Source organism: Neomonachus schauinslandi, chromosome 3, assembly GCF_002201575.2.
Source record: "Neomonachus schauinslandi chromosome 3, ASM220157v2, whole genome shotgun sequence".
Lineage (NCBI taxonomy): Eukaryota > Metazoa > Chordata > Mammalia > Carnivora > Phocidae > Neomonachus > Neomonachus schauinslandi.
The window spans coordinates 131,928,768-131,946,097 of NC_058405.1; the positions used below are offsets into that span (position 1 = coordinate 131,928,768).

General features: G+C 41.2%; 1 protein-coding gene across 1 annotated transcript in view; it reads left to right on the plus strand.

The window, feature by feature from the left end:
* MYO3B (myosin IIIB) overlaps nucleotides 1-17,330 on the plus strand; it is a 389,493-nt gene that overhangs the window by 6,416 nt on the left and 365,747 nt on the right. The window contains exons 4-6 of the mRNA XM_044913613.1: nucleotides 7,560-7,664; nucleotides 7,903-8,002; nucleotides 11,224-11,300. Of these exons, the coding sequence (XP_044769548.1) occupies nucleotides 7,560-7,664; nucleotides 7,903-8,002; nucleotides 11,224-11,300 (282 nt within the window). The remainder of the gene's footprint in view (nucleotides 1-7,559; nucleotides 7,665-7,902; nucleotides 8,003-11,223; nucleotides 11,301-17,330) is intronic.

A 17,330-nucleotide genomic window follows, 5' to 3' on the forward strand; every position in this document is an offset into this window, starting at 1 on the left:
GCCTCTCTGGCTGCGATCAAAGCAGTTCCTGGACACACACACACACATACACACACAGTAGGAAGACCGTGATGATCTACACAGCACCCTGACCATTTTGCTTTATCTGCAGTTTTTTTAGGCATGCTTTAGGGGACTTACACAATAAATTTATGGTCTGTTTAATATTGTTTGTCTCGTTATGTATATTGAGATTAAATTTATGTTACTTTTGCTCTTTCCTTGCTGAATGAGATGAAAGGACCAGTGAGAAGCTATTCTATAGAGCAATTCTAGAGGATAGAAAAATGTTGTTAATAATCCCCTTAAATCACCACAACTCTGAAAACAAAAGCAAATAAAAATGTCCTTTCTGAAATTCATTACTAATTGTTAGCAGAAAATAAACCAAAGCTCTGTTTTGTGACAGACACCTACTATATTAGAAAGGTGTGGAGAGAAAACACACATAATAATGTTTTGGAAAATTTGTGAGTTAAGTTTTAATCTAAATATTAAATTTTAAAAATCTGTAAGTCCTATTATCTCTCACCTAAATGAGATATAAGAATTTAGGCCTTTAAGAAAAACATAATACTCAGAAAAAATACCTAGTGTGTGCTAAGGCATAAACTATATTTTCTCTTTTTTCCTTTTAGCGTAAAATGTTCAGCAGATAGAAACTATTATGTTTATGTTTATTAATTTCAGCATGAATCACATGTTCATCTTAAATGGTTTGGGATTTAGAGCACATAAATGAGTGTAAAGTAAAATATTTATAAAACTTGATAAAATAATTACTTTTTTAAAATCTGTTTTTTCTATCAGAGGTCTGTGTATAAGTTCAGTAACTAAGCCGGGTTGAAGTGAGGGGAGACATCCTTTGTCCAGTTTTTGCTTTTATTTAAGGCCTGAGAAAGTCTGGTATGGGCCTGATTATCATTGCAAGTGTTATACTTTATTTTTTTATTTTTTATTTTTTATTTTTTTGCAAGTGTTTAAACTTTAAACAATTTTCACCCGCTGATATTGTGGCATGACTCAAGTTTCTCACGTTAACGAATTAGGGTCATAGCAGGGCTCTGATGGTTTGGAACATAGGACAAGTACATTTTGGTTGGCCAGAGATGGTTAGCAAGCCCTGCTTCTGATGGCAGCCTCTGGCAGGGTTCTAGAGGGAGAGTCACTGGATTGCTAGGGGTCGGAAGGAAGGTGTAGAACCCTTGGGAGTGGAGAAGAAGGGAGGAACTTTGAAATGCAGCAGCGTTGCATCCTGTGTACATGCACTGTCTGTGCTCAACAAAAGCGAGAGAAGCTGAGGAGTGGGAGTGACTCTGCCCACCTACCACCCTCCTCAATAAGCACGTGCCCTGGAGAGATGACATGGGAGGTGGGACTTCCCTCAGCGGGGAGTCGGCTTCCTACCTCCCCACTCTGATGGGAACACTAGGGTTGCAAGTGGCGTAGTTTTCATTCTTCTAGTGCAAGCCAGTGACTTCACCTGTTATCAGAAAATAAACACAATCTGCCCCAACAGTGTGGAGGAAAAATATGTTGTTCTGGCCTTAGTGAGTGGTGGCTAGCATCCAACACAGTGCTTCCTAATGTAACAGGGCTGCAGGGTTCTTGTCTCACAGAGTCAAAGAATGAATCTTGTGGATACAAAAGGGTGAAGTGCAAGTTTATTTACTTATTTATTTTTAATTTGAGAGAGAGATTAAACGACCACGAGAGAGAGCACAACGGGGCAGGGGGAGCACAGAGGGAGAGGGAGAAGCAGGCTTCCCACTGAGCAGGGAGCCCCAACGTGGGGCTAGATCCCAGGAGCCTGAGCTCATGACCTCAGCCAAAGGCAGACACTTAACTGACTGAGCCACAAAGTGAAAGTTTATTAAGTGAAGGTGAGAGCAGAAACAGAAAGAAAAAGCTCTCCAGAGTGAGAGGGGTCCCGAATGGGTTGCCACTGTGGGGTTTTAGTGGCAGTCTTTTGTTGAGAACCGACTGGGAGGCTTGTGGCCTTGAAATTCTTGTGCCATTTTGGTTTGAGCAAGGACTATTGATAACACCCTTATTGGCTTAGTTCTTCTTGAGATCCGGTCATTTTCTGTGATTACAACATAGCTGCCAAAAAAAATACTCCCTCACATTCAGGGGGGTCAGGGGCCTCCTATCTCTCCCTGCCTATACCTTAACCCTTTCCTTACTCACTAAGGCATCTTATTGAGTAATTTTGATGATTCTTGACTTTTGCTTTATGTCCCCTATTGAACCTAACACCCTTGAAAGATAAAATCCCCTGAATAAAAAGGCACCGAAAAGAAATTCCTCTTAATTCTGCAGTCTGACTAGGTCAAATCAACATGCCAGTACAGAATCTACTTGAAAGTTGGAGCTTTGACTAGAATAAAGGTTTGGTGATTATAGTGCATGGGCCATTCTTTAATAACACAGGGGAAAGTTGATGGCTTATTGAGCAAGGAACATTTTATTGCTTGAAATTATGGCCATCTTAACAAATGCACATACTGTGATTGAATCAATATTCAATGGTGTTTTAGAAAATAGATGTGGTACATAATGATTTTTTTATTTTTTTGGTTTGGAGCAAAATGCTCTTTAAATTCTAGATGCATCCAGCTGCCACATTTCCTGAATGCGGAGGGCGTAGGGAAGAAAGCAGGGATGGAGACACACCTCTGTTTTTGAATCTGATGGCTGGCAGAGTGGGTGGGAATGAAAGGCTGCATGCGCCAACCTTCAGGGGTAGGGCTGGAGGCTTGGTTGCCTTCTTACAACTCTAAGGGGATTATTTATTTGATGCGTTTAAATGTAATTCCTTGTCATGCTTTTAAAATGTTCATTTCATTTCACTGAACATTTACCATTGATAGGACAATTGTCAGTGTGTCCCTGCTTTCCTTTTTCATGCCAAGTACCCAAAGTCCTTTTTCTGTAACCCACAGGCTGCCCTTTAAAACTATACTGGGGGGGGGGGGCACCTGGGTGGCTCAGTTGGTTAAGCGACTGCCTTCGGCTCAGGTCATGATCCTGGAGTCCCAGGATCGAGTCCCGCATCGGGCTCCCTGCTTGGCGGGGAGTCTGCTTCTCCCTCTGACCCTCCTCCCTCTCATGCTCTCTGTCTCTCATTGTCTCTCTCGCAAATAAATAAATAAAATCTTAAAAAAAAAAAAAAACTATACTGGGGGGCTTTTCAGTTTCACAGGACAGCTTCCTCTAAAGGGGCCTGGGCAGTTTGATTACATGTTTTCGTGAATCACAGGAAGTCACACAGCTCTTAAACTCTGACACTTAGTGAACAAAAGGCACCTACCAAGTAGGATCCTTTTGTTGTTTTTAAATCCACAGCTCTGTTTTGATTCTGCTACAGAAATGGCTGCTTTTAATCTCTTCATAGGTTCTAGAGCTATGAGGAAAGTTTATAAATTGGCTACATGTATAAAATATCGCTGAATAGGCTTGTGTTGCCAAAGTGGCCACAGTTAAAGTAGGGCAGGAGAGCATAAAGTGATGTTTCAGGGTGGGGGGCGGAATTCCAGGGTTGAGTTAGCTTGGATCATCACCCAGCATTTAATTTAAATTTTCTCTCAGTAGAATTTTAATAGTGCACTTCCAGTTCAACAAAGCATGTGCCACCCGGAGACAGGAGCCAGGCTCAGGAGAGTTTCTGATGAAGGTGTTATAGTGCTTGCATTCCTATTACTGCTTTTGATGTGGTTTGAAGTGGTAGGGTTCAGAGCCAATGGCAATGAAAGAATTTTTGAGATGTCTTTGGTGCAAAAAGGTGGTTTATTAAAGCACGGGGACAGGACCCGTGGGCAGAAAGACCTGCACTGGGGTTGTGAGGTATGACTGATTATATAAGATTTTCTATCCTATGGAGGGGAGGGTGATGTTAGGGGTCCAGGAAATTGAGTCTGTAGGTTTCTGGAGATGCTTTTTTCCTTGTAAATCATCAAGACAGTTGCAAACTGATGGAGACTCATGTCCTGCATGACTGTGATCTCTATCAGTTAACCATTTGTTTTTCCCTTTCCTTTGTTCAGGGCAGCCAGGGGTGCCTGAGGAATGTCACATATATACCACGGCGGGGGTGGGGGGGGTGGTTGGGGTGTTAGCTTGTGCTTTGTCCTCAGCCTGCCTTCTGCTCCCTCATCACTTTGGCTTTAGAGGATCAAAGAACTTTATTGATATTTCCCTTAGTCTCACAAGATCCGTAGGTCTCTTTCTTCTTCACTATCTACATCCAGATGGTCAGAAATGATAGCAGATTCTATCTCATAAAAGCCTCCTATATCTGTCCCTGAATCTTCATCCTCATGACTCTTGACTATTTGACCCTACCTTTCTTGATTGCTTCAACACCTCCTAGCAGGTGTCCATCTTCTGTTGTCTTCCTATTCTGTCCACTCTGCATCTGCTGCCCTGGTCTTTCTAGACTACAAATCTGAATAGAGACCTCTTGCCTAAAACCTGCTGATTGCTTACCATTCCTATCTAATGATATATTATGGTGTTATAATAGACACATATGTAGTAATAAAGCCTGACTCATTAGCAGGGCATACTTGTCATTTCCTGTTCCCCACCTTCATTCCCCATCTCCCTGCCCTAGGATTCTGGCACTCTTTGTTCCAACAGTAGCTGATTATTTGGAATTCATAGATGCCCTTCCCCTTCTTGTCCATCTGCCATAAACTCATGTGTCCATTGTAAATGTTGCATCCTCTAAGAAGATTTCACAGACTGTCTCTTCTTCACCCTATCTCAGCAGAGGCCACCATTCCCTCTTTGGTGCCACCACACTCCCTTAGGCACACCCCTACTTCCTTATGCCATGCCCTAATTACTAATGTATCTGTTACTGTTGGTAAGCTTTTTGAGGTCAGGGACTGTGTTGTATTCATGAATGAGTAATGGGTCATAAAGTGGACAGTCACAAACTATTGAGAACAAAGAGGTAGCTTTCTTTTCAATAACTGAACTCAACTTTGTTCTTGAGCTCCCAGCCTGCCTAGAGGAGACAACTGATTTAATTCATTCTGTTAAACTTAGTCCAACTGAGTGATTTCTTTGGAAAGGGGCAGATTCTACTATTTATATCCTGTTTTCACAGTCCAGGTCAAAACTCAATCATGGTGGTAAAGACCCAGTATTTTTAGAACCTCATCTTTCCTCTTCCTCTTCCCTTTGTCCTGGGTGGCATCTGGATCTAGGTACAACAGATGTTCATGTAAAGCTATAGGAGTGAGGACAGGAGCCTTGAATTTTGTGGTGACCCCTAAGTCCCTATACTTTATGGCTTTGGTATCTCCCCATGTCCTTGGTCCTTGATACTCCTTCTTATCATGAGGTCCTCACTCTGTTGTCCTTGTCATTAAAACTCTAGTCTTATCCCTGTCCCCAAATGGAGCATAAAGTTCTGAATCTTCTGTAAGTCATGAATGAGGTGTAGGGAACTGTTAAAATCCCAGCCTTGGTCAGCCTCACCCTACCCTACTGCCATTTCCGTTCAACATGGACACCCCTTTGTTGGCATGAGGCTCCTATGAAAAGGTTTCCCCTTAGATTTACAAATGAAAAGAGGGTCATAAGAAATTGAAATTTCTATGATAATTGTGCCCTTATTTAGAACCCCTCAAGAGGGAGCATTGTCACTCCAATCTTTTTCTCTCAAGCTCTCCAAGCTCTATACCACCAGCTCCAGAAGGGCTTTTCTTTTTCTTGAGAACTTCCCTTCTGTCATGTCATGATCATCATTTGACTCTCGTCAGTTCTCCAGTATTTGTTCCTTGAAATACAGAATCTATTTAGGGGGGTTCTGGAAAATTATCTTTGTCTGTTGAAAGCTTAGCTTTTAATACAAATCATGGCACTGAAAATGCATTCATTGCCCAAGAGGATATTAGATTGAATACTGAATGTTATTTGCCCTTTTTGGGTCATGTAAAACATAATCATAATCAAGAGAATGTGGAATCCTTTGGAAGACATTACCCTGGTTCTCAGCCTTAGGGCCATCAGAATGATCCGTGTTGAATTATAAGTTATACCTGACATTGGTAGAGAGTAGATTCCAAGGACACTTTAATCACAAACTGATGGGACCATTGTAGTCTTCAATGCATTTCACTGCTTTTAGGGTCCCTCCTAAATCATTCCTGATAGTAATTTTATCATGTTTTAAAGATTGCTAATTCTGAATTAGATTTTTAATCACATATTATTACTTTTGAGCAATTTAAATGGTAAAAAATGGGCAGATTCAGTTCCAGATCATTTTGATTGTTAACGTGTATGCAAGGTATCTGCCATTTATGTAACAGGGAATGATACACACATCAAATAAAAACATCTACTCACCCTTTGATAAAACATTACAGATATTCATAATTAGAGTGAAATAGATCCTACTGTGTTATCTTGATAAAGAGTTGTCTTCTTTTAGGAAAGGTGCTAATCTGTGTTCCCTCATATTTCCTTGTTTATGAAAAGCCAGGTGATTCAAGCAGCCACAACCCTGGGGAGCCCCCCCACTGTTCACTAGTTAACTCTTTCCCAAATTTCAGGTGAAGTGCCAGGGGGAAACCTAGTCTAAAGTGGGGTCTTAACCTTATAAGAGAAAGGATGGCTCTGAGAATCTGAAGGAAGCTCTGAATTTTCTCAGCAGAAAAAATGCAAGATGCATATACAACATGCCACCTACAATTTCAAGGTATTTACATGTCCTGCTCAAACCGATTAAGACCTTTTGATTTAAGACAGCATGTAGCAAGCCCAAACCTGCATATTGACTTCTACAGTTAGTAAAAATTATCCTTGAAAACCCTTAAATTTCCACAAAAGTATAGTATGCCTGGTTCACGTAGTCTCAAATTTCAGTAATGTATAATATATAACAAAGAGCAAATATGCAAGATATACTTTTACAGTGTTTTTCATTACAGAAAAAAATAAGGGCATAAAGTTGCTGAATGCCCAGGGTTGAATATGAGAAGGTTAAACGCACAAACGAGGGAACTCCACCTCATAAATTTGACATGCAAATGGCAACTCTAGAAAGAGCTGCTGGTTGGGCTTCTGATGCCTGCAGTGCTAGCCCTGCAGACAGGAAGGTTTGAAATGAAATTTATTTCCTCCCAAGTATCAACGGCATCTTCTGGTCTTCTCTTATCCTTAAAATGCACGTGTATGTGTGTGTGTGTGTGTGTTTAAATAGACAATATTCGTGTAAAATGAAGAATATCCAATAAATCACCATGATTACTCATATGCTTTCTCTTTCAAACGTCTAAATAATTTGTGCTTTTATATTTCACTTGACAATCAACTTTTTGGACATGTACTTTCACTTATAAATCATCACCCTGAATAAATACACACATATACCCTAGGTTTGACGGTATAATGTAAATTTGAAGTTTAATTATTCTGACCTGGAGTTTTATGATCTGTAAATTTACTACATCAGGCCAATAATCAGCTTTTCTTCTTAACGTCTTTTTCATTTTCTTTTGTATGTTCTGCTGAATCTCTCTCCTTGGCACCTCCTCTTGCAGTTGTGTAATGGGGGCTCAGTCACTGAACTTGTCAAAGGTCTACTCAGGTGCGGCCAGCATTTGGATGAAGCAATGATCTCATACATCTTATATGGGGCCCTCTTGGTAAGAACGTCCATCAGGCTGGGGATGACATCAGAGGGGGCAATTTGTAATCAGTTGGATCACAATTGCATATTAACAAGTGGAAATGGCCCTGTAATATGCAAGGTGTATAACAGCAGGGAGGTATAGCCAAATGTGGACATTGATTGGATTTTTAAAGGTAGGGTAATTGTTTTAAAATAACCATTCAAATTTCCCCTTTCTCTTTCCTGTTTGGTGGTGGTGGGACACCATGCAGGGCCTTCAGCATTTGCACAATAACCGAATCATCCACCGTGATGTCAAGGGGAATAACATTCTACTGACAACAGAAGGAGGAGTTAAGCTCGTTGACTTTGGTAATGACTGCTTGTCGTTTGTTTTCTTGATGTGTGCAGTTTAGCCCAAGGCAACAATTTATTGCAGTCTCAGAAGACTGGGGCCTCTCTGCTATCCCATAGGCTGAGGGGCTTTTCCAGTCAAACACAGACTGGAGAGTGGGGCGTTTACCAGATGGATCACCCTAGGAGATGGTGTTTGTTAATCTATTTTCAGCTTTGAAGCAATTTTATTAAGGATAGAAAATAAAAGTGTTTCAAAAGAAGAATTTGATGGAAAAACTTGCTTTTCTGGGAAGAATTTCTATTCTCAGGGCTGTTGTCTGTAATTTACATTTCGTCATTTCTTCTTTTGCATATGAAAAGAGAAAGCAGTTTGGTCTTTCAAATGACTTTTTCTAGCCTCAGGCATACTTATTCCCAGTGAGCAGAAGGTAAAATAGTCCTTTGGGTCTGGCAGCTAACATCCCTTTAAATTGTGAATATTGCTGCTACATGTGAGGCTGGTTGAACTGGAAACATTAACAGGAAATGGAAATGTGAGAGGAAATGCAGAGCAATATCACCTAAGGCCAGAGACCTATTAAATATCTCCTTGCAACACTTATGTATTGATATTCACAAACCAACAAACCATTTGGTTTTCCTTTTTAAGTTTATTGAATGCTTTAGTCTTCTAAATGTGTTCAACAACAGTACTTCACTTTGATTGATACAAATAATGAGAAAACATTTACAGAAGCACTTTTTAAAATGTTCTTCATAAATGTCAACATAGTAGGAGAAAAGATTGATGTTTTTGAATATTCATTGTTTTATTGTTAAGAAAGAATTCAGTATTAAAATGTATTAGTGAATGATTTGCTTAGAAGAAATTACTCAAAAATAAATGAAGTTACTTTAGGTGTACTGGTTTATTTACTAAAAGAGCAAGCAAAGAAAAATAGCAGAGGGGGACTTTGTTCAAGTCTTATGCTCCTCCTTATTTATAAGGAATGGTATAACCCTATGAATGTGCTGAGGATAACATCAGAGATGTATTTTACACGTGGTCCCAAAGGCAGTCAATGTATTGTGAGGGGAAGAGCCTAGGAGGATGAGGATGGGGATTAATGCTGATTTATCTACTCACCAGCTTTGTGATTTGAAGTGAGTCTCCTAATCTTGCCAGTAGAAGGCAGTTGCTGCAAAAGAAATTTCTAGAAATTAAAAACAGAAAAGCTTTTTTTTTTTTTAACCAAAATTATAGCAGGGAATTTGGCAAAATAACAAATTATCCATGGCCAGAAGAGTTTAGAGAGCCCTCTTTGGATTTCTAATAAAGAGAATGCAAGTGTCCAGCAACCATCACCCAAAACAACCTGGGCCTTGGCAAAACTGTGCCTGATTCAGGTTTCTAAGTTCTCATCCTCAACAGCCTTAGTGGCAATGCTTGTGATTCTGTTAAGGGCTGCCTTAGATTTCTGCTCGGCATAAAAGAATACCTTATATTTGTAAAATATTTTACAATTTTTAAGTTATTTCACATTTGTTTTCTTATTTGATCTTTAAGAAGAACCCTTTGTGTTAGGTGTGACAGGTATCATTATCCCCAATTTGAGGATAAGAAAACTGAGGCTCAGAGTGAGGGTGTCTGCTTGAGGTCATACAATTAGGAAAAGGCATAATTGGGATGGAAAACAGGTCTTCTGACTCCTAATCCAGTGCATCTTTACTTCTACTTCATTCACTTGTTTTATTTTTTTAATTTATTTATTTTTTTAATAAACATCTTTTTTTTTTTCATTCACTTGTTTTAAATGTATTTTTTTTAATTTCTTCATTCGAGACACAGAGATACAGAGAGAGAGAGAGAGCATGAGCAGGGCGAGAAGCAGAGGGAGGGGGAGAAGCAGGCTCCCCGCCGAGCAGGGAGCCTGATGTGGGGGCCTCGATCCCAAGACCCTGGGATCGTGACCTGAGCCGAAGGCAGACGCTTAACCATCTGAGCCACCCGGGTGCCCTACTTTATTCACTTGTATAAAGAAGAGAGCTGAAGACTTAAGATAGATAAAATACATTGGAATTACATTAAAATTCTGGTCCTCAACACTGAGCCCTAGATCATAATATTTTTCGTCAGCTTCTTTTTCCATTTGACAAACATAGTTTTCTTGCCAGGTTTCCAGGCTTCTAGGTAAGATAAGGGACTAGAAACTTTTTATGTTTACACTGATGCTCTATTATAAATAATACATGCCGATTTTCTTCGTCCATAAAATGAAGCACCATTTTAAGAAAGAAATCACCTGAAATATTTGGAAATATAATAGGAAGATATTTTGGGTTTAGTTCTTGATATTTTCTTTTTTTTTTAAGATTTATTTATGTATGTATGTATTTATTAGAGAGTACATAAGCGGGAGGGGCAGAGTAGAGGGAGAGAGAATCTCAAGCAGACTCCTCACTGAGCTCGGAGCTGGATGCAGGGCTCCATCTCATGACTCTGACATCATGACCTGAACCAAAACCAAGAGTCAGATGCTTAACCGACTCTGCCACCCAGGTCCCCCTTGATATTTTCTTTTTCTTTCTTTCTTTTTTTTTTTTAAGATTTTATATATTTGACAGAGACAGCGAGAGCAGGAACACAAGCAGGGGGAGTGGGAGAGGGAGAGGGAGAAGCAGGCTTCCCACCGAGCAGAGAGCCCGATGCAGGGCTCGGTCCCAGGACCCTGGGATCATGACCTGAGCTGAAGGCAGACGCTTAACGACTGAGCCACCCAGGTGCCCCGATATTTTCTTTTAATTCCAATTCTGTAGCAATACGGGTAGGAATGTTCATTATGAAAAAAAATATTCTAGTGATTTAGATAGAGAGGTAAATGCTCCCACACAGTGACTGGCAAACTACAGTTTTGGCAAACTACAGTCAACTGAATCTGACCTGCCTCCTCTTATATGACCTGTGAAAGAAAAGTGGATTCTACATTTTTAAATGATTGGGGAAAAAAATTCAAAAGAATATTTATGACATGTGAAAATTATATGTACCCATAAATAAATTTTTATGGAAACACAGCCACACTCATTTGTTTCTGTGTTGTCCGTGCAGCTTTTTGCTCTCTAGTGGCAGTTATGATAGAGACTATATGGCTCTCGGAGCCTACTGACTATCTGACCCTTTATGGAAAAAGTTTGCCAGCCTCTGGTTTAGTATCACCCTCTGTTCACTGCTGAATTATGGTACCCTTTTCTTATAGGTGTCTCCGCTCAACTCACCAGTACACGTCTACGGAGAAACACATCTGTTGGCACCCCATTCTGGATGGCTCCTGAGGTAATCAGAAGGCATTTATTTATGTTGTTGAGTGTGCTGGTACTATGCCTTTTTATGAGAAAATCATATGCTTCCCCAAACTTTCAGAACTGTAAGTTCCGGTGTGGGGAGTGATAATGATGACACATAATCTGAGAAAAGCAGGATTAAGTCATAGCTAGCCTATAAATTACCTTCATGCCATTAGAAAAAGGTGTTCCCTCCAGAAGATGCAGCTCTCTCCACAGGTCATGGCTTGGCAAGTCACCCAGCCTTTGTGTAAGTTAGAAAAGGTCACCTTCCCTGGATAGGGGCAGCCCAGTGACACATGGATTGGTAACGAGAAAGATTTCAGCTCCAGCCGGACTACGGCACTGTATGCAGAGGTCCTGGGGGTTTTGTTGTTGTTGTTACCAGGTAGATAGCAACTTCTCTTGTGTGCTTTTTGGCTCTCTAGTAAAACCTGGGATGTGGTCCTCATTTAGTTCTGGCATCGTCACAGAGGCCTCCATGAGATGAATCATGTAGAAGTTTGGGGACTTTTCCACCTGGATAAGGCATACCCTGAAACACTGATACAGCTTTGCTTGCCCTGTCAGCATTTAATTCCACAGTACTGGGGCCTGTGCCCTGAGCAGGTCTCTGGGATTAAGCAAATGGGCGCTTTTAATAACAGGACTGAGGCGTTCATCTCCTTAGAGGTCTTTCTATCTCCATTCTGACCCCATGGCTGTTCTTCCTCTGTGTGACTGCACAGGTGAGCTCCTAACACAGCAGTCAGTTCACACCAATATGCTGAAAGTTTTTCAGTGGCTCACAATTCTCTATGGTCCTTTTTCATACTTGGGTTATGGACAGGCCCATTTTGGAGAAAAAGAAAAACCCTGCAGATTCCAGTGTTTACTTAAATCTTAAATGTTTCTTAAATAGGATTTAAAAAACGTGAAACTAGTTCTGCCTTATGTTTATAAACTTCTGCCTTATGTTTATAGAACTATAAAACTAAAAGAAAAAAATGTGTTATGAAAAAGCTACAGAGCCAGTATCATTCAAATAAACACCTTTAATATAATGAGACAAATGACGCTGTTTTATGAAACTTCAGTTGTCCTTTGCAGTATGAATATGTTTCAGAGCATGACAGCATGTATTATTTTGAGTTATTTTGTCCTACTTATTACCATGTACCATGTGGTGACCCCGTTCTCCCACCACTTTACTCAATTTCAGCTAGGGTGATCTTCGTTCAAACAACATCTTCTTTGGTCTCTAACTGGTACATCTCTGTTGGCTTATGCCGACTTAATAGTAAACATAAATAGGGGCACTGAAATTGTGAGGCAAATGGTCATCCAGATGATTTGGAATATGTTTTTATCACTGTTCCTCCCATTTGATTACTAATAAAATTATTATTGCAACAAAAACATAAAAATTTTCATAGAGACCTTGTGAACCCCACTTTGAGAAACACTGTAGGACAGAATCAAAACTCCTTTGGAAGGTGAACAAAGCCCTTCATATTCCAGCCCGTATCTACCTATCCACCTTCTTCTCAGGTTACTGTTTCCCAATTTACTTGTTCTTAAGCCTCAAGAGTAGTGAACAACAAGTTCACCCCAAATCCATGTTGATACAGCATTCCTTTAAACCCTTCCATGCATTGTTATATCTTCTGGAGTAGCCCTCAGAACTCTGACACATTCCTCCTCAGTCTTCAGGTCTCAGCTCAGATGCACCTGTCTCCGGTACGAAACCTTCCCTAATGCCTGGCTGACACTGAGGCTCGTGTCCTTAAGTTTCTGTTGCAGCCTTTACAGCCTCCATTAGCACACTGTGATCATCCCATTGTAGTTGTCAGCGGGTCCTATGATGTCCAACTCTCAACATAGTGCTTGATACAGAGTAGGTGCTCAGTAAACTTCTGTTGGATGAATGAATCCATTGGTAAAAAAAAAAAAAAAAAAAAAGCCAAAGGAGATGATGCATTTGAAGGGCAGTTTGCAGAGGCTTTATAACTACTGGTATCAACAAATTTCTCTGTAGATTCTGATTGATCTGTTATTAAAGAATAACTGAGGCCACTCAGCGCATATTTAGGATGACATAACACCGAAGATGGTGTTCTTCTTCTAATCCACAGCAAGCTAGTGTTCCCACAATCACAAAACGTAAATAAGAGAAGCCTGCCCTTGGCTTTCTACATTTCTCATGCGGTGTGTGTGACTTTTCAGTCTCAGCTGGGTTGAATAAAATATGTGGAATGTTTCTAGAAGGGGCAGTATAGTGATCTGTGGTGAGCCTCTGTTGCCCATATTGTCTGGAACTGGTTGTGTTCTCAGCAGGGAAAAGCCAGCATGGCATCCTACCTGCTCTAGTGGTTAAGTTGAGGAGTAGGCAGATGGCCGTGTGGAGACCTTGACAGTGCCTTTCAGCAGCAAGTGCCTGGTGGCTCATGCCTGCCTCATAGATTCTCTCAGGATGCCTGCTTGTGCCAGGGGTATGCTGTCAGTCCCAGGCTGCAGTTCTTGGCGCTCAAGCCTACACAATCCTCATGTTTTTATGTTCTAAATGGAGAATTACTCTTTCCAACAAAGCTTCTTTTTTGCTTCATAATTCTGCGTAAGAATGTCCACAGGAACAGTTTTCCATTTGTCCGGCCGATTCCACAAACATTTGTACTCTCCCTGGCGAGCAAAGCTTTGGGTCAAGAGCAATTCTTGAAAGTATAATCAGCAGTGGTTCAAATGAACATTGCCTTCATGTGACAGCCTGCGTAGTATATTGATCTTAATATGCTTTTGCTTCTCTAGTGTGAATAAGCGGTGTTTAGATTAAACATGACAACAATGCATGCAGTGCCTGTACCAGTGGCATGAAATCCTTGCAGGTGACCAGGGCTTTTATTTTGAAAATGCAGCTGAAAGATCCTTGATCCTATTTAATTTTGAGAAATGGAACCCAATTATTCTTTCCACAATTTTATTTCCATTTTTATTTCGCCAGCTTGAGTAACTTCAATATTTAATTCAAGTAGGCTATACTACAAACCAGGTAGCTAATGGAATGTGACCACACCACAATCAAATGTTGATGAACAGTCCAAATGCACAGTTCACTGGGGCAGCTCAAAGCTGCGGCAGGCATTGACTCTCAGATTGTCAACACTCTCCACTTATTTCCTCTCACTGCCTCATCTGGATATGACTAAAGTTGGAAAATACTGGGTAAAAGCAGTATCAACTCAGCAAAATAGAAGAAGAAGAATTCTAGGGGTGCCCTTAAGTGTGATAGTACTTCATACTATGACTTAGGGAAGAAAAGAGGGAAAGAAAAACACTCAACATAGAAACTATGTGTTTAACAGATTACCCTGAGCAAAATGACTTAAACAGGGCGCCTGGGTGGCTCAGTTGGTTAAGCGACTGCCTTCGGCTCAGGTCATGATCCTGGAGTCCCTGGATCGAGTCCCGCATCGGGCTCCCTGCTCGGCAGGGAGTCTGCTTCTCCCTCTGACCCTCCCCCCTCTCATGTGCTCTCTCTCAAATAAATAAATTAAAAAAAAAATCTTTAAAAAAAAATGACTTAAACAATAGGAAATTAAGTTTCTCGCGTAAGGACAGACATGGGGAGTTGCAGAGTTTGTTGGTTCAGCAGCTACGTGAAGCCATCAAAAATCCCGGCTGTGCCTGCTGCGACCTGCATGGCTTTGTAGGTAGGGGCTGACTTGGGGGGCAGTCTTGCCTGTGAATATCTGAGGGGCAGTAGTGGCTCCAGTATTGCAGTAGCCACCAGTGAAAGTACCCTTGGTACAAACAGACGCCCCCCTTTACTTCCATGAGGCTGATCTTGTGTTGAAGAAGTTAAAGAGGGTTCTCCTCCTGTCCTGGGGTCAAAGGCTGTCTGCTCCATATTCGTTTTCTAGGACTGCCATAACAAAGTAATACAAACTCTGTGGCTTAAAACAACGGAAATTTATTATCTCCCAGTTCTGGAGGGTAGAAGTCCAAAATCAGGGCATCAGCAGGGCTTCACTTCCTCTGAAGCCTCCAAGATCCTTTCTCGTTTCTTCCTAGCTTCTGGTGGTTTGCTGGCAGTCTTCAGTATTCTTTGGTCTCCAGTATCTGCCTTTGTAGTCACAAGGCCCTCTCCCTCTGTGTCTCTGCCTTAACATGGCTATCTCCTCATAAGGACGCCAGTCACATTGGATTGGGGGCCCACCCTGCTCCAGTATGACCTCACCTTGACTCAACTAATTACATCTATAGCAACCCTATTTCCAAATAAGTTTTCATTCTGAGGTTCTGAGGGTTAGCACTTCAACATATTTTTTTTGGAGGATACAACTCAACCCATAACAGCCCTCCAAATTCTTAACACCCCTCCTGTAGTAAATAATTTAAGTTTCCAGGATAATCAGCCACTCTTTTGGGATCTACAGGTCTGCATGTTAGAGGAGCTAGCTTAGAGAGCTCAGCTTTGGCTCTCTGCGCGCGCACGCGCACACGCACACACACACACACACACACACACACACATGCTCGCGCGCGCGCGCGCACACACACACTGTTCTCTCACAGCCTCAGGTGTTTAAGGCAAACACAGTTCTTTCTGGAGCTCAGCTTTGGCTCTCTGCACGCACACACACACACACACACATACATGCTCACACACACACACTGTTCTCTCACAGCCTCAGGTGTTTAAGGCAAACAGTTCTTTCTGGATGTACTAAGCATAACAAATTGCCTTCCCACCTGGGTACTCAGCATCTTCAGAATTTTGTTCTGTCCTACCTGATCTCTAGCCAAGCATTTTTTTTTAATTATCTCCTGAGATGTTTGACTCAGGTTACCTCCTTCAACCCTCCGTTTACATTGAACTTCTGGTCTCCCTGCCTCTTACTTTAGCCTATATCTTAGACATATATACATACATACATATATATATATATATATATATGTATGTATATATTTAACACAGTCTTCCTATTAGCTATGTTTATTGTCTCTTTTCTACTCTACTGTTTCCTGACAGCCAATTTCTTATAATAAATATTATGCATAATAGTACCTCACATTTGCATGGAACTTTTACAGATATTATTTTTTAAGTGCTCACACTTATCTGTGAGGATGTCAGTTAGGCATGAGTACATGACTTAATAGATAAGGTATCCAAGGTTCTGCCAGGCTAAGTGCTCAGGGACACTGACTGGGTAGGTGGGTAACGGTGACTAGAATCTATATTTTGTGACCCACTGAACTAGAAGATTTCCAATACAACCCATGTCCACTGTCAGTGTTGGTATTGCTCAGCTAGTATTTGTATCACTTACATGCCTGGTAATATCCTGGTCTATAACAAAATGGGATACAGGCCTACTTTATGTGTATTGATGGTGATGGTGGGGGGTTGGGGAAATTGATCCTTCATCTTCCCTTCCCACCGTCACATGTAGCAAAGAATTAAACTGAATGTTTGTAAATGACTGAAACTCAAGAAAAAGGACCAAAGTATCACTGTTATTTTTATTGGGGACATTTGTAGACTGTTAGAATAATGCCTTAGAGTTAACTGGTATGCATGGGTGTGGCCATACTGATTGGTAAAATATTGAAATACTTCTTTTTTTTTTTTAAGATTTTTTTTTATTTATTTATTTGAGAGAGAGAATGAGATAGAGAGAGCATGAGAGTGGGGAGGGTCAGGGGAAGAAGCAGGCTCCCTGCCGAGCAGGGAGCCCGATGCGGGACCCGATCCCGGGACTCCAGGATCATGACCTGAGCTGAAGGCAGTCGCTTAACCGACTGAGCCACCCAGGCGCCCCAAAATATTGAAATACTTCTTTTTTTTTTTTTTAAGATTTTTTTTTATTTATTTATTTGAGAGAGAGAATGAGATAGAGAGAGCATGAGAGTGGGGAGGGTCAGAGGGAGAAGCAGGCTCCCCGCCGAGCAGGGAGCCCGATGCGGGACTCGATCCCGGGACCCCGGGATCATGACCTGAGCCGAAGGCAGTCGCTCAACCGACTGAGCCACCCAGGCGCCC